The following is a 23,507-nucleotide window of genomic DNA, read 5'->3' on the forward strand; positions in this document are numbered from 1 at the left end:
TGCACAGCTGCTCACTGTGACTATTGAGGCTCTAACCAGTCTTCTTGATTGCCATTCCATCTGCGTGCTGCATTACTGATCTGCAGGTGCTCTTGGTGTAACAACCCCACACCACATTCTTTCTGGACAAGCCAGTGCTAAGGACCTGGGCAGCCTTCTCACCCAAAGTTGTGACACCTTTCCACATTGGTCCATCTACCACTCTGCCAAACCTTTTCACTCCACATCATCCTTCGAAGGAGGAGAAACTCTAATGACTCAACCGTAAAAGTGCATTGAGCTTTACATTGATTGTGGCAGTGATTATCATGAGGATGACCAGCTCTTCATAGGATACTTTGGAGCAAAGAAGGGGAAGATGGTCCTGAAAAGAATCTTGTCAAGATCGATAGTCCTCTGCATCAAAACCTGCTATTGGCTGGCGAATAATCAACTCACTGATGGCCTGCGGCTACAGTCCACCATGGGCAAGGCTACTACGATGGCAAGGAGGGTGCTGGTGCTGGACATCTGCCAAGCTGTGACTTGGGTGCTGGTGCACACATTGACTAAACACTAGTTTGGAAGGCAAGGTCCAAACGGAGGGGCTGAGTAATGTAATCGGAGGGCTGATAGATGAAGATCAAAATGGTTTTGTGAAAGGAGGAGCACTTGACCCACAGCTCACAATGGAAGAAGATGGTGGCAACCTGGTATGGGTTAATCATGGGTATCTCAGAGGAAGGGCAGAGTACACCTAACTCTTTGTGAGGAGAAATGATGCAAGTCTCGACCAACTATGTCAAGTATCTTTCAGTTGATTATATATGGTGGTTAAACTGACATATCTCAGAAGGAACCATCTTTTTTCCCCTCCACAGAGCCTACTGGTCACCAAAAAGGCTACCAAAACTGAAGCGTCTTGGAGAGGCATATTGCAAGAATCCTGGCCCTAAAGAACGCTGACAAAATCCACATGTTCGTATTTTGCCCTAATATTCAGGATTTCTGGAAAGACGTTTGTAAGTTTCTGAACTACCTCTTGCATACCCAAATCCAGGTACGCTCTAAATTAATCATTTTTGGGATGTCACTCGAAGCTGGAGACCCTTTGGGTTATGGCAACAAATTGGTATTTGTTTTAATTTTGTTGGGAAGAAGACAGATCTGTAAGTATTGGATCCAGTCGATGTCACCCTCAAAAGCAGAGTTGCTTGACTTAGTAGCATGGGTTCATAGGATGGATTTGAGCCGTACCCCTTCTAAAAAAGTGGCTAAGTTATGGGTCCCCTTGACTATTTGGCTGGAAAGGAGTGACAGAGAATCATTTTCAAGTTCAATTAGCAATGGATTGAACCAGTCTTTTTTTCGATTTGGTCCTATGATTACAGCCATTTGGGGACATTGCATGGTCGTCAAGTCCCCCTTGCTATAAGCTGTGTCCTCAAAGGATTCCTTCAAGGGCAGACTACTGAGGCAGAGGGGAAGCTTGGACGGTTCAGCTGGAAGCAAGCAAGGTAAATGAGGGAAAATATATATATATTATGTGACAGTTTTACTATTGGAGCAATGCAGGCATTCCTTAAGGTTGAGGCCATTTAGTTGATTATTTTTTAAATGTAATTTTTTACTATTCTGTACACCAAAAGACATGTTGTATGATTTTTATGCAAATCTGGGATTTGACTAGTAACCTAAAGTCATACATTAAGGTTGTGAATTTGTAATTCAATTGATATTTTAGTGGTTTCTCAATAAATGTAATGGTTCACAGAAGAGACAAGATTTTTATTTTAGAATAGCAGGATCATCGGCAACCTTGCCACCAACTGCAACTTTCCCCATTAAAGTGGCATAGGCTCTCTTTCCAAGTGGCCTGAGGTTGGCTGTCCCCTCTGCAAGCACCTGTCTGCACAGGGAGCAGCATTATAATAAGTCATGCAAGTGTTATCACACCCAGTGAGCAGCAGAATCTGCATGTTATTCCCCATTATCAGTGAAGAAGTTGTCATAGATGATAGTTCTCGCACCCTTCTTTGGGCTAATCTTAATCGGGGTGTTAAAGTCCACCCATGCCAAGTGGTAGGTGGATCCCAGACAAAGACTGACGTTTGCTGTAGGGACGACTATAAACCACCTTTTGATAAGCGCCTTTAGACGTCATAAACATACTGCAGTTTGCTGCCTTGGCTCCAATGCACAGAAGTGCAAATAAGGTGAAAGCCTTAGCAGCATTCTTATCTGTGTTCACAAACACACCCGCAAGTTTACAACCACCCTGTACCAGCAGGTACCACAGGACCAAGGATCTGTATCTTCAAAGTGACATAAGGAGGCTGAGTAGACAGGCTTCACTTCATTAACATTGATATTTTAAAAATATCTCTTCGAATTGCCAAAATATATATGAGTACAGTCTTTCTAAATATATTAATTTAATGCTATTAATGTTTTTATGTTATATCTACTGGAATCTTAATATGATCTAAATAATCTGGTTTTTTAATTCTGATATTTGTGTATCTCTTTTATGGCATAATCCCGAAATAAATAGTATTGAACTGAATTGATAAATATATTAGTAGCACATTTCTGCACACCGATGCTTCAACCACGAAGAATTCCCTGTTTATGAAGAGAGAATTCTCTCGAAACCCAAGAGAGTTCATAAAATTGTTTGTAAAAAAAATTACATTGCTACTGCAATGTGTTTTCAAAATGAATATGGGTTAAAATGTTAATTATCTTTCTATGAATAATTGTCTGAGCTAAATTAAAGCTCTGCTAAGACTATTGTTCCGGCAAGAAACTATCGCTGGAGGTAGGGTATCGAGGGTCAGACTGGGACAAAAAAATAGCCCGGGCACCAAAATAAAAGTGGCCCCCATTAACGACCACGATAGATAACAAAGTGGCCCACATTTGTAAATCAGGCCAGTTTTGAACTTGTAAAGACACACTGTATGGTTATTTTGCAATGTATGTGAGACTGCATGCTTTTGTGTTTGCTGCTGCCAATGCTTGGGGTAATATCAGAGAAATCAAAAGTAAAAGCCGGCTCACCTGGCCATAAAACAGTCCCACAAACTGCTGAAAACCATCCCACTCACAAACCTGTCAGACCAGCTCATCTAGCATTGCCTGATTGTCCTATAAACCAGTCTGACCCTGAAGGTATCTGCCCTGGGAGTAAGTACCGCCAGTTGACATGTGACAGTAACAAGACATCATGTTAAATAATTAACAATTGGGATATTCTCTTAACATGTGCCCTAAAAATACTTCCAACACAAAAGTGCATTTTATATCAGGAGCAGAGATCTGGTCCATCCAGGACAAACATTTCTCTAACATTGCTGAGTGTTTTGTAACTACACAGGCGAGGGTTATTGCCCATTGTTCTGGGTTTCAATGGCTGTTAATTGCCCTCGCCACAATTATGCTAGATGCAAGGGCAACTAATGAGGGAAAGGGCAAGCAAAGGGCATGTCTTGCACCAACGGGTTCTGAGCAACATCATAGACTTCTGATTGACATTAAATAGTTAATGAGAGCGAAGCTTGAGTTATCTATGATGTCACTCTGAATCCCAAGGTGAATAACATCCCCAGTTTCACTTTTACCCATCTATGATGTTAAGTTATGTATGACCACAAACTCATCCGGCCCTGCCTTCAATTGCTATGCAGGGGCAAAGAAGTAATGGGGGAGCAATACACAACATGGCCTCAGCTCCTTATCACAAATTATAATCAACTGGCTTCCTGCCATCCCCCACCTGAAGCTGTGCTTTCTGCTCTCCATCGGTGCAGTGAACCAGTGCTGCGCTGTCAGACTCTCCGAAACCCCTGTCTGGCCCCAGCATTACAAAGTAGAGATGCTTTTCCACTACATAATCAATATGGACTCAATTCAAATTAACTTGGGAATACTGCATTAAAACAGTTACACTCAATCATCAATCAATCATAGCATTTATAGAGCGCACTACATACCCGTGAGGGTCTCAAGGCGCTGGGGGGGGTGGGGGGGGGGGCTGAAAGCTGCTACTGTTCGAAGAGCCAGGTCTTGAGAAGTCTCCTGAAGGTTAGAAGGTCTTCGGTCTGCCACAGGCAGATGGGGAGGGTGTTCCATGTCTTGGTGGTGAGGTGGGAGAATGATCTGCCGCCGGCGGTCACTCTTCGTATGCGGGGGGCCGTGGCGAGGGCGCGGTCTGCGGAGTGGAGCTGGCGGGTGGGGGTGTAGAGGCTGAGTCGGCTGTTGAGGTACACTGGTCCGGTGTTGTACAGTGCCTTGTGTGCGTGGGTGAGGAGTTTGAAGGTTATTCTCTTGTTGATAGGGAGCTCGTGCAGGTCTCTCAGGTGGGGTGTGATGTGGCTGCGGCGAGGGATGTCGAGGATCAGGCGTGCGGAGGCGTTCTGGATGCGTTGGAGCCATTTCAGGAGTTTGGCCGGGGCTCCTGCGTAGAGTGCGTTTCAGTAGTCCAGTCTACTGCTGACGAGGGCCTGGGTGACCGTCCTTCTTGTTTCAGTGGGGATCCACTTGAAGATCCTGCGAAGCATGCGGAGGGTGTTGAAGCAGGAGTAGGAGATGGCGTTGACCTGCTTCGTCTTGGAAAGGGTGGAGTCGAGTATGACCCCTAGGTTGCGTGCATGGTCGGTGGGTGTAGGAGGTGCTCCTAGTGCAGTTGGCCACCAGGAGTCGTCCCAGGCCGAGGGGGGTGGATCCGAGGATGAGGACCTCCATCTTGTCCGAGTTCAGCTTCAGTCGGCTGTTTCTCATCCAGTCGGCGACGGCCTTCATTCCTTCGTGGAGGAAAAAAATCACCCAAAATTACAGTTGCCACCAATATCAGTCACTGTGATATGTTGGGATACTTTTGGCATATTTGCTCCCAAGGGCACCTTGAAAAACTGGATGTTATACTGGGATTCAGAAAAATGGACTCCGTTTTAACATTATTCACTTTTTTCATGGTTTCTCGGCTACTAAAATGAAAGCCCCCACTCCTCCTAAATGACTTCTCTTTTCTTCTTACCCATCACACCGCCAAAGGATATCCCACTGCCAACATGTTGCTCTCAACAAAAAACTCACATCCCTCTACCACTGCAGTAGCAGCTGGTGTGCCGGTGGAGTGGTGGGCGGGAGGGGTGGGGTGGGCGATGGATGAAGAAAACACTAAAATAAAAAGTATAAAAAAGAACTTACCTGCAGCATCGCCGCCCTCCGAAAGGCCGTTCTTCAGCTTCTTTCCTGCTGCAGCACAGGCTCCCAGTCTCCCCTGCGGTCAATCCTGATGCTACTCTCATGCATGACAGCAGCCTCAGGATTGGCCTGGGCGCCCTTGATTTACGTTCCCAGGGAGATTAGGAGCCTGTGCCTGCTGTCTCCAACCCAGCAACGCAGCTGGGTTGGAGACAGCTTCAGTGCGCATGTCGGTTTGGCCGTCCTTAGACGACCAGCCAAACCCACATGCGCATTGAAGGCAGTGCCCACCCTCCCCTCGTGACTTGCGCCACGATGGCCCCGCCCTCAAGACTCATTCAATGGAAGAAAAATAAAACAATCAAACAAGTTTTATTATCGTTTTATTTTTAAAAATGTTAAGGCTGTCAGTGGGGGCGACTCTCCTCCGCCACAGAGGAGCAGCCACCGCTGTACCACTGCCCTCAGCCTTGCACAGTCCCTGACTGACATCAGCCCCATCTCACTATTTGTTTTGTTATTTACTAACCAAATGTTCAGAAAATTTCTAAATGCAAGGTGGTTAGAAGTGGCATGAATGGATAAACAAAGAAAGAGCCAGGTTTTGTCAACAAGGTAGTATAACAGTCACCGAAGTACTTGCACTCAGCCACCTCAACACTAACGTACAAAAAATTGACAGCCTGCTACTCTCAACACTACACTTACAACTCACAAATTTAGGCTTTAAACCATTCTGCAATTCTAACCGTTTTGTAAGAGCAGTTCTGCACTATCACCGGCAAATGCATGTGACAGTACGTTGTTCATGCTGACAGACACTAACAAAGGTAGGCCACCTCACATGTGACTTCATGCCCAGATATTTGTGGTAATGCACATTCCAGACAGCCAGGAAAATTGCAGCTGTATACATAAAGCTAGTCAACAAGCTCTAAGATGCCACACAAGACTGGCGCTTGCTATAACATGCATTGACAAAACTAAAAGTTATGGCTCTGACTACAAAAACTTTTGTCATGAATCGCTCCCTGCGCTCTCATGCCCAGCACCAGAGGACCAAATTGTGGGACTCTCCAGTGTTCAAATAAGCTTCCGGAACTTCCCCTGCATACATATACTAACTTCCAGCCATTTGGACGCTATTTGGAAATTGCCATCCATTCCCAATCCACACCGAGTTTTGTGGAAGCCAGTCTGCTCATGCTTGAAACTCCATTACCTATAATTCCCTGCTCACTGCTTCATCTCCATCTCTGCAGGAATTTAGCACACCTGCGGCTGGAAGCTGGTAGTTGCTCACACCTAATGCATGTGGTCACTGTGAGCTCTTTTAAGCCCCAGCTCCCTTCAGACCAGCATTGGTCATTGTGGCAGTGTTCCTGTGAGATGGATCCCTGTTTCCTGAGCTTTTGCTATTAGTATTTTCCTGAGCCATAGTGATTCTTGGGTTTGTGATCCTGAGCTGTAGCTAATCCTGAACTAGCACAGCCTTCAGTGCTAACTTGACTCCTGAGCTTTAGCTAATTCCTTGTTCCGTGAACTAGCACTGCCTGCAGTGCTATCTTGTTTCCTTGATTACTGAACCAGCACTAATCTAGTGCACCCTTTAAGCTTCTCTCCTTCTGTATTTACCTTTTCCCAGTACTTCCTTTTTTTGCCATTATGTTTGTTCCAGTTCCTAGTTTGCTGTCTTCCTATTCCTGCTGTCTTGCTTCTAGTTTCCTTGTATGGCTGTTACTTGTTTTCTGAGATGTGGGCCTTTTTCTCCCTTCTTTCCTGTTAAGCACTCCTCCTTGCTAGCTCCTTGTTTATTGTGGTTGTGTATTTAGTTCTACACCCTTGCTGTTACCGCCCTGCATGTTCTTGTTTGATCACCAGGATCCGTGAGTTCCGCTTGACAACCTAGATGGGGTTTCTAGTCTGCTGTGAATATTGTACATGGGTATTTGCCATCAGTATCTATACCAGCAATTGGGGATGAGGAACTTGCTGGGTTTCAGGAGCTCCAGAGTGTTTTGCCCCACATTCCCTTCATTTTTAATGTTGTCTTATATATGTCTTGCACGTTCATCCTTGGTGTTAGTCTGAATGCTACATTGCCTCTTGAATGCATGTCCTTTGTTAGCCTTAACTCTCTTATTTCCTTGTGCAGAGCTTCTCCTTTGGATCCTCTTTTCTCCTCTGACACTCTGTGTGATCTTGGGCATCTTTGTACCCAGTATTCTGCCAACTTTGTCTCTCCTGCCACCAGTCCTTGCTTGTTCCATAGGGAATGGTATTTATAAATAACATATAAGAAACATTATTCAAAGATGCATGCATGAACAGCCATCTTGAATTTGTTTTTGTTAGAAAAGGGATTTCTGGTTGGCTAGGGCTTGCGCCTAAGCCAGGCAGAAACCACCACTCTAGTCAGGCAAGGGAGTTACACACCAAAGATAACCCCTGCTCATCCCCTTGGTAGCTTGGCAGAGCAGTCAGGCTTATCCCCCAGGCAATGTGTAAAGCGTTTGTGCAACAAACTCACACAGCAGCGACACACTAGGCACACCACAAAAGAAACTCCACACAAGGATATGTAAAAATAGCCTTTGTGTTATCCATAAAACACATTAGAACATACAACATATATACACTGTGCCACCAGGCACTTGGCATGACTTTACAGGGATTATATACACCACAGGGCCAATCAGGCCACTGTCATAGCATCACAACTCACAGTTAGTGAAGACAACCAGTAACTCCTGGTAAGGGTGCACTTAGCACCAACACCTTCTGCCTAAACGGCTACAGCAACGCACATTCCATAACACATCATGCCCTCCTTAGGCAAAAACATAATTACTGCCCTTAGCACTGGCGGAGTGCACACATTACAACCGCATCAGGCACTAGGCAATAACCCAGTACAGTATGGCATATACACCAACAGCTGTGCACTTAATTCATAGTCATCCCTGGTAATCCCTTGTAAGGGGTTCACATATTATTGCCCTAAGCACATCAGGCCCCTCATAGGCATAGGGGCGAACAGCTAGTCACAAAGGCCCCTAGTAGAGAAACGTAGCTGCCCACAAACCTGTGGTGCAGCTGCTGGGGGCAAATGCTGCGTGTTGGGTTCGCCCCGTGATGGCCTCAGGAGCACAAAAGACAAGCTTCCAATAGTGTGCACACTCGGCAGCTGCCGCAATCCTTCGTGGGGCAGCTTCTAGCACCAAATGCGTGGGAGCCCTGTTGGCGAGGGGACCTCACTTGGTCCCTTGCATCTGTCACTTGCACAAAGGGCGCTTACCCACGAACAAGCGTGGTGGCCGTAGCCAGCCAGATTACTTGACCCCCACGTAGGGATTTCCCGGTACCTCTTTCTCGTTGGTCTCTCCAGCGAGAGACTATCCGTTACTGTTGGTCCTCCTCTCCCCTAACCAGGTGGAGGTAGGTGGAAAGGTGCAGAAGGGAAACCGCGAGTCTCCGGTCCTTATTCTGGCTGCCCGGGGTGCCCGCGAGGTTCCAGCACACAAACAGGCTCAGGCAGCACGTGGGGCTCCCCTCGTCATCACGAGAGCCCCATCCACAAACAGGCTGCACCTCTGTCTGACTGCCTTTTGCAGTCCGGTTGCCAGGAACCGCCTGAAGCTCCTGCGGCGCCACCCCACTTTTAGAATCCACAGGTGCCTCAGGTGAAAATTGGTTTCAAGGCACAGTGCGGAGGAACAAGCCCACACAAAGGCTTAGTGAACACGTTGGGCTCTCCTCGTCCTCACGAGAGCCCCGCCCACAACCAGACAGCCTCCGCCTGGCTTCCTGTTTGCGGCACAGCTGCTCTGCCGCGTTCAGCAAAAGAGCCCACTTCTCGGGCTTTGGAAATATAATTAAAAAGTGCCCATCACGCACTTCTAGTATGCGGCATAGCGCTGAGGGGCACAGCAGTGACAAAGTGCTCCTCAAGCTCCAGGGCGGGGTACCCAGCACAGTCCTCACCATGCTCTGGATTTCAGGTCACACAGGGCAGAGCTGGGCCCAGGGTGGCCAGGTCACAGGGCCCTCCTTCAGAGGGGGAGTCCTTCATGGCGGTTCCTCCTGGCGCCCAGCAGTCCTCAAGTAAGCACCAGTCCAGCACAGTTCACATGGAGTCACAGTCTCAATATTCATATTACCCAAGGTCTTTGTTCTACAGGGCCCTGGACCCATTCCAAACCAGTTCTGGGGGGCACTTATCAAGTGCACAACAATCCCCATTTAAAGTGTAGCCTCTGGCCCCAGACACACCACACAGGGCGGAGCCGGCATTGTGGAAGGCAGGCAAAGCATTATTCAGGTTCAGGTGTTTCTCCTCCCATCACTCCAATTGCAGATCAGGCCTATTCAGCCTAGTGCTGACTCACCAGACCCTGTGGAGCCACTGCACCTCCCCAGCCCCTGTCACTCCAAGGCCAGACAGACAATACACAACAGGCAGGCACAAAGACACATAGCACACAGAAATGCCCACTTCTATAAGTGGCATTTCTAAAATAGTGATAATAAATCTGTGAACACCATTACGCAGCATTTATCGCCACTATTCCAAAATACCAAACTTGATCGCGCAACTCCTCTCTAGCCAGGAATAACCACTGAAAACATATCAGGGAATCCCCTATGCATTCCTATGAGAGGGCAGCCTCACAGCAGTGAGAAACCAAAGAGGCTGTGTGTCACTACCAGGACATGCCACACAGTTAAGGCACATGTCCTACCTTTTACATACACTGCACCCTGCCCATAGGGCTAGCTACAGCCTACCTTAGGGGTGACTGATATGTAGTAAAAGGGGAGTCACAGTCGTGGAAATCCCCTTAATGTACCACGTCACAGCGGCAGTAAACCGCGCGCACAGGCTCTGCAATGGCAGAGGCCTGAGACAAGTTTGAAAGGCTACTTTGGTGGGTGGCGCAAGCAGCTCTGCAAGCCTACCAGTAGCATTTAATTTACTGGCCCTGGGTACATGAGATACCACGTTACAAGGGACTGATAAGTAAATCAAATACATCAAACAGGTGTAGACCAATCTTACCAAGTTTACTATAGAGAGCACATGCACTTTAACACTGAACAGCAAAGATAAAGTGCCCAGAGTCCTGAAACCACCAACAACAGGTCAGAAAAAATACTGGAGGAAGGCAAAAAGTTCTGGGATGACCCTGCAAAAAGGGCCAAGTCCAAAAGTTTTGTAGTAATGTTTTCCAAAAGAACATTCAAAGATGTCCTCTTGTGCCTGCATGTGCACACATATGTCATGTATGGGCAGTTATTTTTCAATGGTGTTTTGTTTTGCAAAAAAACTGTGAAAAATGAGTGCATGTTCATGCACTGGCAGCTGTATTTGTATTTTATTTAAATAAAAGTAGAAATCATTTAAAGTTAGCCACCTATTCATGTGACTACACCCATATGTTTAGCGGACCGTCTTCGAATGGCTTTTTCTTTTATAAAAAATATTCCTAGATTTTCTCCCATGTGTTGACACATGCATGCATGTTAGCTTACATTTTGTTTTCATAATTATGCGCAGGAAGCACACATTTGATGAGACGTGAGTGGCCTGGTAGCAGTGTTTAGGGTGAAGCCAAGCCATTGGCAAAAAAATAAGTAAATGCCATTTTGTTTACAGCTCAAATAAATAATTATACGTGTTAGACCTGGCACCATTGGCGTAGGTCTCCCTTCCATTTTTGTTGTTTTTGTCTCCTTCATGGTTGCTGACGTTAGATGTTCTGGGCGCTGTGCCACTGCCATTCAGTGACACAGCACGAATGCTCCTTATTATAAAATAACTGATGAACCGGTGTAGTCCTAATAGTACCAAGGAACATGTTAAGGAAGTCGAATTTGGTATGCTTCCGCTCCAAATATTAAAGTGCATCTGGTAGTAGTGATTGTCTTTATATTCTGCGTGTGCAACTGCCACTTTTGGAAAGTAGGTATCTTTTTGTCTAAGTCTTTCTGTGTGTTTCACTGGTATGTGTATTGGTCGTCTGGTTTAGAGGGCCAGGGCAGGCCGGGGCCGACCTGGGTCGAACGGAGCAATCTGCCGTTGAAGTATGGGGAGGGGTGACCCCTTTGATCTGAGCAGGGCTGTGCCTGGCATGGTGAATGATGGCTCCACCTCCCGCTGGGTGTCTGATGGTGGGCCCCCTCTCCCTGAAAGGGAGCATGCAGCCTCGTAAATAAAGTGACCCAAGTCGACACCAAACTGGTTCTGGCCGGGTCACGTGATTTGTGAATTTCTCAAGAACAAAAACTTTGAGTGTATAAAGATCTGAGCTGAAACCCCTTTGTGGTGTGTAACTTCGAGATGCGAAGATGAACCTCTGGCTGTGGAAACGAGAGGGAAAGGACTTTGAAACTTTCATCCATCCATTGAAGCAACTACCCAAGGGCCTGGATTGAGCTTGCCTCCTGCCGAAGTCTCAGGGACATTGGACTTCATTCATCAGCAGCCCGGATTCCTATTGAGAGAAATCCTACTCACAGGTGCGGCCTCTGTCGAGAAATCCACGGCCTCTGGATCTACTGTGGGGAACGCCGCTTTTGCTTGCCTACGGAAACTTTTGCTATCGCCATTGTGGGCCGCTGCAGCTGAGGAGCTGGGCCACTGAGTGCCCGCATTTGCCTTATCTACGGAAACTATTGCTATCCCCATTGTGGGCCGCTGCAGCTGAGGAGCTGTGCCGCTGAGTGCCCGCATTTGCCTTGTCTACGGAAACTATTGCTAGTGCCCATCCCTACTTTGCCACAAGAATCATCGCTATTGTGGGCGGCTGCAGCTAAAGAGCTGCGCCGCTCAGTGCCCACGCTAGCCCCACATCGGGAGCCTTGTCAACTTCTGCGTGCGCCGCTGGGTGCCGCTTTTACCCGTCCCAGGATTATCGTGAGCCACCACCCAGGAACTGTGGCCGCTGTGCCCCGTGCCCCTATATATCCTAAGTACCTTGTACATTGTACATCACCGGGTCGCAGAGATCCCGGCCCCGAACCAAGTTCGTTCCACCCGCACGCACAAGTGCTTTCCTCGCTCTTGAGACGAATTTGTAATTATGTGCATTGTGGTTCTTTGAGCGTTTCTCAGTTTCGTGTTTAATCTATATAAAGATAACAATTTTTTATAACTGCTTGTGGTGTCTATTTTGTAGCGTCTTTCCTGCGTTATTGTGTATGGTCCTAAATGCTTCACACACTGCCTCTGAGATAGGCCTGTCTGCTCGTGCTACGTTACCACAGGTTGAGCAGGGGTTATCAAAGGGTGTAGCCCCCTTACTCTGACTTAGGAAGAAGGGTCACTATTTGACATCGGCGCCAGCCACTGTCGACTAGAGACCCCCATTTCTAACAATACACATGATGCATACATATGAAGTGACACAAGCAACCCAGTGGCAGTGTTGGACGAGACGCAGAGCCGCTGCCAAAAATAAAAAAATATTGGGAAAGCCAACAGGTCTAGGCAATTTATGGTGAAGGATTCCTTTCTGGTAATTTCTGTGCATTTGAAAAGAGTAAGATTGCTCTGTATTGCATCCAGATTACAGGAGCCATCAAAACCCTTCCTTGCTGCTGAATGCAGTGAGCAACAAAGAAGCAAAACTGTAAAAATCTTTCTACTCAAAAAGGGCAGTATGGAGCAGTGAGACAGACAGAACAGAGGAGGTAGACCTTGGCAAGCAAATCAAGCATTGGTACACAAAAACAAGACTGAAACACGTCCAAACACAGATAAATGCCTGAAAGGAGAATGACCATGAAAGCACTGGTTTCTGAAGTACATATTAGAAAGCACAGTTAATTGGCATCTGGGGCCGTATTATGCTTTGTGATTGTTTGCGCCCGGTGCACCTTTTATAAGGGGCGCTGGGCGCGAACAATCACAATGTGCCCAATTATGATGTATGCGCTGCCCCAGGGCAGCCGCGACCTCACGCTGCCCCCAGGGCAGCGCATTCATGTGAAAACACGGAGCAGCCGCTGAAGGTAGAGCTGGCGCTTTCAGTGTGCCAGCGCTATTGGTATTATAGAAGGGGACACACAAGCGTCTGCACCCCCTTCTGTGATACCAAAAGTCCCCGGGGGTGCACAAAATGGGCGCAAACACCCGTTGTGCCCCCGGGGCACTTATTGTAATACAGCCCCAGGTCTATTTGACCACACAGCTGAGATATTGTGAGGTTCAGTCGTGCCCTCAAAATATCTCAGTTCTCTTCACACGTGGGGACAGGTTGTCGGGAAGTTAATGGAGAAACATGCGTGGAGTGATAGAAGAGTGGCTCTGTGTAAGGAAAGTGCACATCAGAAAGGAAAAAAGCAGTGGACATGCTGATTATTTTGTCTTTTGGATAGAATAGGTGTCTGTAAAGTAGGTCCAGTATACCTGGGTACATGTCATCTTGTCAGACTACCCACTGCCTATATAAATTAATTTGGATTCAATGTATGTACATTTCTAAGTGGTTATACTGAAAATCTGTCAAGGACAGAACCCCCTAACCCAATGTTGGTGACCTTGGTTATAGCCAAAGATTTTCTCAAGCTTCTTCTGAGACGGTGGCCATGTACCACTTGCATATCAGCTGTGCAACATGCACTCACTGTACCACTTGCATATCAGCTGTGCAACATGCACTCACTGTACCACTTGCATATCAGCTGTGCAACATGCACTCGCTGTACCACTTGCATATCAGCTGTGCAAAATGCACTCACTGTACCACTTGCATATCAGTTGTGCAACATGCACTCACTTTACCACTTGCATATCAGTTGTGCAACATGCACTCACTGTACCACTTGCATATCAGCTGTGCAACATGCACTCACTGTACCACTTGCATATCATCTGTGCAACATGCACTCACTGTACCACTTGCATATCAGCTGTGCAACATGCACTCACTGTACCAGTTGCATATCAGCTGTGCAACATGCACTCACTGTACCACTTGCATATCAGCTGTGCAAAATGAACTCACTGTACCACTTGCATATCAGTTGTGCAACATGCACTCACTTTACCACTTGCATATCTGTTTTGCAACAAGCACTCAACCCCACACTGACCACAGTGCATTCAGCATTGCACAATTCCCTCCATCACAGTACCGGTAAAATACGAGGTCTAAAATAAAAGGTTCCACCCCCACAACCCACATACCAACCCAAACAACATAGCCAAGATTAGTGCAGGCTTCCACATCTTACCCAATGATTAATATGTCTGCGGGGTCAAGAGAAATGCAACATTAAAAAGACTTGGCTAACTGCAGGCCTAAAATACTGGTAATATAACATGGCTGTCAACTGCTCTTTGCTACTATCCACTGACACTCGACCTATAAATATTTTGTAGGATTTTCATGTGATATTTGCTTAAAGCATAAAGGGAATTCTTATAAATATACGTTAAATTCCAGAAAAATGCTTCATTTATAGAATATTGTGGTGAACAAGGACACAGTGCATAAGAAGTATAATGCCCCTCCTGTGGGTTGCTCCTCTGACACTCCTGTGTGAACTCCAGAGCATATACTATACTTTGCAATATAGATTTCACCTACAGAAGGCGGCTCTCTCTGGATACTCCCAGTGGTTATATTTAAATATTTAAACTATGTGATGTAGACCCCTCCAAAGATGGAAGGTATCTGCAAGCATGATTATGCCTTCAATCACACTTTTTTTCCCACATGCAATTTATAGGTATAGCTAGAAGTTACCCATGACACAGCAGTCTATGCTGTAAACGTACAACACCAAAATATTTCCCATACAGGCCACACTACACTCACACCACTATCCATCCTAACACTGACATCTAACCCTTGAGCATCCTACCCCTCACAGCATTTTGCTTCCAATTTATGCAATGGCACGGCGACAAAACATGACAAGATCAAAACTCTAGACGTAGTATGACATTAAAGCACTTCCAGTACAGAACACATGGCAGACACCACGCCATAAAAACACTACCAGTACAGAACACACAAACACTTCCAGTACAGAAGACATGGCAGACACCATGACATCCAAACACTTCCAGTACAAGACACATGGCAGACACCATGACATCCAAACACTTCCAGTACAGAACACATGGCAGACACCACGACATCAAAACACTTCCAGTAGAGAACACACAAACACTTCCAGTACAGGACACATGGCAGACACCATGACATCAAAACACTTCCAGTACAGAACACACAAACACTTCCAGTACAGAACACATGGCAGACACCATGACATCCAAACACTTCCAGTACAGAACACATGGTAGACACATGGCAGACACCATGACATCAAAACACTTCCAGTAGAGAACACACAAACACTTCCAGTACAGGACACATGGCAGACACCATGACATCAAAACACTTCCAGTACAGAACACACAAACACTTCCAGTACAGAACACATGGCAGACACCATGACATCCAAACACTTCCAGTACAGAACACATGGTAGACACATGGCAGACACCATGACATCAAAACACTTCCAGTAGAGAACACACAAACACTTCCAGTACAGGACACATGGCAGACACCATGACATCAAAACACTTCCAGTACAGAACACACAAACACTTCCAGTACAGAACACATGGCAGACACCATGACATCCAAACACTTCCAGTACAAGACACATGGCAGACACCATGACATCCAAACACGTCCAGTACAGAACACATGGCAGACACCACGACATCAAAACACTTCCAGTACATAACACATGGCAGACACCATGACATCAAAACACTTCCGGTACATAACACATGGCAGACACCACGACATCAAAACACTTCCAGTACATAACACATGGCAGACACCACGACATCAAAACACTTCCAGTAGAGAACACACAAACACTTCCAGTACAGGACACATGGCAGACACCATGACATCAAAACACTTCCAGTACAGAACACACAAACACTTCCAATACAGAACACATGGCAGACACCATGACATCCAAACACTTCCAGTACAAGACACATGGCAGACACCATGACATCCAAACACGTCCAGTACAGAACACATGGCAGACACCACGACATCAAAACACTTCCAGTACATAACACATGGCAGACACCACGACATCAAACCACTTCCGGTACAAGACACATGGCAGACACCATGACATCCAAACACTTCCAGTACAGAACACATGGTAGACACATGGCAGACACCATGACATCCAAACACTTCCAGTACAGGACACATGGCAGACACCATGACATCCAAACACTTCCAGTACAGAACACATGGTAGACACATGGCAGACACCATGACATCCAAACACTTCCAGTACAGAACACATGGCAGATACCATGACATCCAAACACTTCCAGTACAAAACACATGGCAGACACCATGACATCCAAACACTTCCAGCACAGGACACATGGCAGACACCATGACATCCAAACACTTCCAGCACAGGACACATGGCAGACACCATGACATCCAAACACTTCCGGTAAAGAACACATGGCAGACACCTTGACATCAAAACATTTCCAATACAAGACAGATGGCAGACACCATGACATCCAAACACTTCCAGTACAGAACAAATGGCAGACACCATGACATCAACACACTTCCAGTACAGAACACATGGCATACACCATGACATCCAAACACTTCCAGTACAGGACACATGGCAGACACCATGACATCCAAACACTTCCAGTACAGGACACATGGCAGACACTCACTCTTCCATCCATAGCACTTCCACAGAGCAGTGTGCTACCAGTCCGCAACTGCCCCTCACCGCCTCATCAGGGGTGTAAAGTGCTATATAAATGCAACTACAATTCACTATAATGTTAGTGCCCTCTTATTCTAGTTTTCACCTAGAGAGTTCCCTTTTCTAGCTGTCGAATCTTCCATCTGTTGTACAAAAACAACTCCCTCGGATACAAAGTCTCACCACCATTCTAGTTATTCATTGTTTGATTTAAAAGTAAAAACACGTTCACTATATAATGATATTGCAAGATAAATGTGTGTAACAACAATCCCTCTGTAGAAATGCTTGGATGAGACAATGAGTAACTTGCTTCCGTGCTCCTCGTATTGTACCTCCCTGGCAAACATTTGCAATGTGGCACTGTCTCCTATTGTTTCAGATTCTCTGAGGCTTTGCTCACTGTGAATTTACTGTTGATATTTCTACAGGCTGCCACAACCTTTGGACTTTGATTGATTTTTTATGACTCATATCAGTTCCACTCTGTGACTGACAGTGAACGTTACACCTCATAAAACTGCTCACCCTGTTGATAAGGCCACATATAAGTACACAGTGGTTTTTTTTACACATCACACTGCTTTTACTCTTCCTCTTCTTCTCATACTTGTTCTGCAGAACCGACAGCACTCCTGCGGGATACCGAGCAAAGGTCTTCACCAACGCGCAGGCTCCCACGGCGTAAATGGGCTTGGCGGGCTCAAGGCACTCAAAAGTAAAGGAGGGTCGGATCCTGATGCTGGGGCTCGACGCGGCGGGAAAGTCAACGCTGTTGTACAAGTTGAAGTTTGATGAACCTTTCACAACAATTCCGACGATAGGATTCAACGTTGAGATGATCCAAGCTGAGAAACACTTTGCGTTGACTGTGTGGGATGTGGGAGGACAGCAGAAAATGAGGAAGCTTTGGTGCTACTATTTTGAAGGCGCCGATGGGCTGGTCTACGTCATCGACAGCGCCAACAGGCAACTTTTGGAAGAATCAAAGAGAGAATTTGAAGTGATCCTAAAAAACGAATTGGTCAAAAATGTGCCAGTGGTGGTGATGGCCAACAAGCAAGACCTCCCGGGAGCACTGAGTGCGGAGGAAATCACTAGGACATTCAACATGAAAAAACACTGCAGTGACCGGGACTGGTTTGTGCAGCCGTGCTGTGCGATCACTGGACAGGGGCTGGCCGAAGGGCTGGCCAAGGTGACTGAGTTTGTGAAGAACTGCATGAAATCCCAGGAATTACCGGTGGTGTCTTTGAAGCGCAGCGGAAGGCTGCAGAAATCTCACCCAATCTGATCATGAAAGCAATGACCATTTGCAACAAAATATGCGCGGTCAGGTGCATCACAGTAGTCGCTAACAGAGAAACACGACAGATATTGTACTTCTAAAATGTTTTTCTGTAACTCTGAGGATTGCCGTTGCATCAGCGACAATTAAGGAACAGAACTGATCAGGTGACCAGGAGATATTTTCCCTAAGCTAGAAGCAAAGTTCAATTTACAATGAATCCAAAGAAATACGCCATGCTCAGCGTGGTGTGAAAACACAAATCAGTAAGACTTTATATTTACCTGTAGCTTAGCACATACCTCATCTTTGTTAAAATATGACTTGAAAGTAGATTCCTTCGACTAAAAAATGATGGAATGGAATGCAGGCTTTTCCTTTGACTGAATGCACTCATCTGTGTTTACGCTGTTGCTCACTCGGATTTTTCTTCGATATAAATCCTCGTCCTTTCAATTGTAAAACAGTAGGAGTCTTTAATTCTGACTACCGTCCAAGGGCGCACATGCAACTGGTGAAGGGGCACCGGGGCCCAGAGGAGCCCACTGAACTCTAATTATTATTGTAGTTTACTACCCAAAAAGTAGTCAGTGGGCCAATTTTCGTGCATACATGGTCGCATGGATTGTTCTACTTAATATCCACCCCAACAATGTAAATGTAAATTGATACTTGTATAGCGCACTACTCACCCACAAGGGTCTCAAGGCACTTGTACAAATACCACTGTGGAACCCATCCTGGCTTTCCCTGTGAGGCGTCCACTCCTGGGCACCCCCAAGGTGGAGGCCAGGCGTTGTGGGGGCCGTTGTGGAGATTAAGCAAGCTATTGCCCAGAGTTGCAGAGTGGGACTCCATGATTGGCACCGAGGCGAGAATTATCAGGTCCGTGGAATTTTGAGCCCAAGACCCGCCGGGGCGGGGAATTGAATCCTGGTCCCAGGCCAAACCTCTGCATCAGGGTCTGCCGCTCTAACCATTGAGCCACACTTCTCCAACAATATTGTGGGTCAAGAATATCGAATGGAGAGTGCATATAGGGAAGTATAGATTTACTATTATTAACTCCACTTCTACCTCCCTTGGAGATGTATGTGTGGCATAGATACATGTATGTGGAGTTGAGTACAGAAAATCTAGACAAGCCCTTAATCGTCAGGGCTTCCACTTCCCTGTCAGTTTCTTTAATATTCAAACGAGCGGCAAACACTCACGCGGGTAAATTATTTCATGCGTGTACATTTATTTCTTTAAATAATATTTCACATTTAAACGTGGAGAAAAAAAAGTAAACTGTTAATTTAAAAACATCTTACTGTTTTTTTTCGGTGTCTTCTCTGTCACTTTTACAACTTGCAGGGCACTGGCACTTTTACTCATGATTTAAGCACATTTTACAAATGAGCACCCGTAAAGAGTAGGGGTACAGTGCAGAAAGGCGCAGTGGTTCTTGTAGTATGGGAATAGTTGAAGCAATGAGCTGTTGCTAAGCGTAAAAACAGTTGTGGTGCAAAACACACACAGTAGCTCAACACAAGCAAACACACGTACAGAGGGAAAATACCCAAGACAAAGAATGCACTGCAATTTCAAAGTAAACCCTACAACATTATCTAACAAGAAATAAAACTGCACACTGAGGAGAATGCACCACCATGGTGAACGTTGGAAGTGTAAAGTTGGTGTTAAACGTGTGGTAAATTGATTTCTGTGCATTTAACTTGATTTTACTATGAGAGGCAATGCCAGAGCACAACGCTCAAAACATGTGTCTTGTTAGCACCAAACGAATCTGGTGCTAAAGTCGCATCTTTAATTGTAGGATAGGGTGTTACTTTAAATTGAATTCTACATTTGTGGTAAATATCTCACAAACTGGTTGACGTATAGCAACTACCGAATCATGGGATAACCACGAACAATATGACATACTAAAAATGACCCCCTTTGTGTTATCTGGTCATGTCAGTGTCTCTTTTCCCCACTTCTGCCTGTTGATGTCACCCTACCTTCGGTTTATTTATGGTTTTCCTCCATCTAAATTGTGTGTGTAGCTCCCTCACTTGATATAAGTGGCTTCCATCTTTCCCCATAGGTCCTGCTTCCTTTATCAACATCATCTGCTTTTCCTGCCCTGGTTTTGCCGGTACCAATGTACTGTCTGGGTCCCCTTTGTTTTTTCTTTGTTTTAGGTCTTGCATTAGCCAAGGCCTGTTGTTTTTCAAAACGATTACTTCAAAAAGATGTACATGGATGTACGCGTTAGCCTTCTTCATCCACTGGCCTGTTAGATCATTCATTACACCAAACTCAGCACAGGGCAGAGGATCAGCCAGCTTGTGCCATTGGCTATGCTCATTGTGAGTGACAGCATTTTGCTTGTGCACAATGAGCAAAGCAGCTTAAAAATAGTCCATTTTAGTGCCAGGGACTAGTTGGGTAATGTCTGCTTGCTAACTTTTTAGTTTCTTTTTTATTTGTATTTATTATTTTTTAATTTGTTGAGGACTGGCATCTCTCGAGACTCTGCCACTGGGCCCTCGTTGCCATTTACAGTGTGCCATATCAAGTGCGGGCACTACAGGTAAAGCACCTTTCAATGGGCTTCAAATCCCATTGAAAGGTGGCTGCCCCGGTGTGCGCATGTGCGGGCATATGCCTTCATGGGTGGCTACCTTTGTAAGGGCTTTAAAGCCATTCAAAGATGGCTGGCCATGTATGGACACAACAATGGCCATCTTTGGATGGTTTGTGGTCAATTTCACCCCAAACCATTCCAAGACAACAAGCAGTGGCATAGCCAATAGCGCTACAGTACTGCTGGACCTATTCCTGCCAATGCTCGCTTTTTTTTAGCCATTTATTTGTGTATATATAGCACATATCATGAGCCATACCCCTCCTAACCCTGAAAAGAATGATGACGATAGCAGCCACAATCAAGGGGCATAATGGGCTTGATAATCTGCCGCAGAGAATTCCAATAGAAGCCCAAGTTGACATCAGAACATGGGCTTCTATGGAAATACTCAAGGACATATTATCAAGCCCATTATCGCCGTTTTAGCGTCAGTTTTCTGCCGCTAAAGCAGCGATAATTTTAACCCCGTTTCTTGATAGTATGCCCCTAATTTCTTGCTGGGTGTATACAGTGCCGTTCCTTGCAAGACAGTAAAAAAGAGGGGGTTGAACTCACTGAAGAAGGATACATTTGCAAAATGGTAAAGGAACGTTCCCTCGTTAGTATTCCTTTTTCGATTCTTTTAAGTTTAATTGCTTTTTTTATATCCCTTCTCTGTTTATTTATTTACGAATCAACATTTTAAATTCTAGCTTTTTTTAAATTTACACCATAAAATCACAGAAAAACCAAGCCTAGTGGAAGTTAAGACCAACTTGGCCCTTCCCTGCGGCCTTATGACTGTAAGCTTTTGAACCACAAACAAGGGGCCATATTACACAAAGTGCCCCAGGGGCTCAATGGGTGTTTGTGCCCGGTTTGCGCGCCCCCTGGGCACGTTGGTATTACAGAAGGGTCCGCAGGCACTTGTGCACATAAAGCACTATCTCCAGGGGACGTTCCCTCATTTGCATGGGGGCAAAGAATCTGTCAGGAGGTGCACTGACAGAGCGCCACTTAGGTGGCGCGTTGTCAGTGCGCCCCCTGAGAGCAGCACTCTGGAGGGGGCCAAGGGGGTCCTAAGGACCCTCAAGACATCCCCTTACAGGTGGGTGCAGTCACTGACTGCATCCGCCTGCAATGGGATCTCTAATCCCCCTTCAAAGTGCAGACGGGCGCCGAATGAACTGTGAAACATGAATCAGCTTCAAAGCAGCCGCTCTGTTTTCCACATGAATGCGCTGCCCCCAGGGCAGCGCGAGTTTGCCGCTGCCCTAAGAGCAGCACATTCATCATAATACGGCGCATTTTCCTTCATTATGCTGGGCGCACCTTTTCAAAGGTGTGCCCAGCACAATGGAGGATAATGCGCTGCATGTATAATGAAGCCCTTGACTGTGTAGATTTGCTATTCTTAACTCTGCATCTTCGTAGCTTGAAGATATAAACATACAGCGTCAAGGTACATACATGTGGAGTTAAGTACAGTAAGCCTATACTTACCATATATACTTACCTTGTCTATATTTTAGTCCTTAGCTTTTTGGCCCAGACGTTTTGGCCCCACTACATTTTTACTTTGATATTCGGAAAGGCCACAAACCTACATGTTCTGCAGATTTGCCTCTGTCTATCCAGAGCCCTTCCATCCATGTACAAGTATGTGTCTTTCAATTCGTGTACTACTATTTATAGCCCTACTACTCCTACTGTGAAGTCATTCTGTGCATTTTGTGCCATTTGGTGGAATATTTTATTCACACTACTTGAACATTAATCTTGCTTTGTTAATTTTTTCAAATTTGACTTGACAGGGCAAATGTCTGCATGGCTGATTGTTAATAAATCTTTAAACTATAGTGTGGGCTGTGTCTCTACCCAGAGGGGCATTCCTCTCTCCCCTCGTACGATTAGTTTGTTGTGTATCATTCTGCCACCTATGGAGTGCTTACATCGTACAGCACTAGGGACTATTTTGCATATTAGAAATGCACTGACTAATCACACATTACATTGATTGTCTCATAGATATATTTCATAAAGAAAACAATCCTTTTTTGTTTTAAATACTCCTAAGCAGGTTTTTATTTAAATATTTTAGTCAAGGCTCTAAATGCAAGCAATGCCTATTGGCTTTGCTAATGCTTACTAAACAGCGCAACTCTGTCCGCCTGTTTCTCGAGCCGCATAATCCAAGTAGCGACACCTATATTACACCCACAAAATAAACATCTTATTTTTTCTTGCTGCTTTATTACTCTGAGCTTTTTCTTGCTGGGACTCTGAGAAATAAAAGAGAAGTTATTCCGCATTAAAAATATGTGTACCTTAGGGTTTCCTAGCACGCGGGTGAACTTGTGTCGCACAGCAGGCCGCGAGCTCTATTGCTAGAGTCTTCCACATACTCCAGGTGTACGGTGATGCCTCGCGCCTCAGAGTAACCTGGGGAAATCTACTTATATGCAGTGGTTAATTTGAAAGAAAAATGAGTGCCGGGTCTTCCGTCAGGAGGCAGCATGCACCAGTCCATTTCTCTTGTTAGCAACGCCTAAAACAGTACCAACTACTAAGCTTGAATGTGGTGAGATGCTGTGGCGTAGTGGCCAGAGCTGCCGACTT

At 45.7% G+C, this 23,507-nt stretch overlaps 1 protein-coding gene across 1 annotated transcript; it reads left to right on the forward strand.

Moving 5' to 3' along the window:
- The first annotated feature begins 17,576 nt into the window (after positions 1 to 17,576).
- ARL14 (ARF like GTPase 14) lies at positions 17,577 to 22,745 on the forward strand. The gene has a single exon (XM_085635232.1). The coding sequence runs from the start codon at positions 17,669 to 17,671 to the stop codon at positions 18,272 to 18,274; it is 606 nt and encodes a 201-aa protein (XP_085491358.1). The 5' UTR covers positions 17,577 to 17,668; the 3' UTR covers positions 18,275 to 22,745.
- Positions 22,746 to 23,507: the final 762 nt, after the last annotated feature.

This window comes from Triturus cristatus, chromosome 11 (genome assembly GCF_964204655.1).
Source record: "Triturus cristatus chromosome 11, aTriCri1.1, whole genome shotgun sequence".
NCBI lineage: Eukaryota > Metazoa > Chordata > Amphibia > Caudata > Salamandridae > Triturus > Triturus cristatus.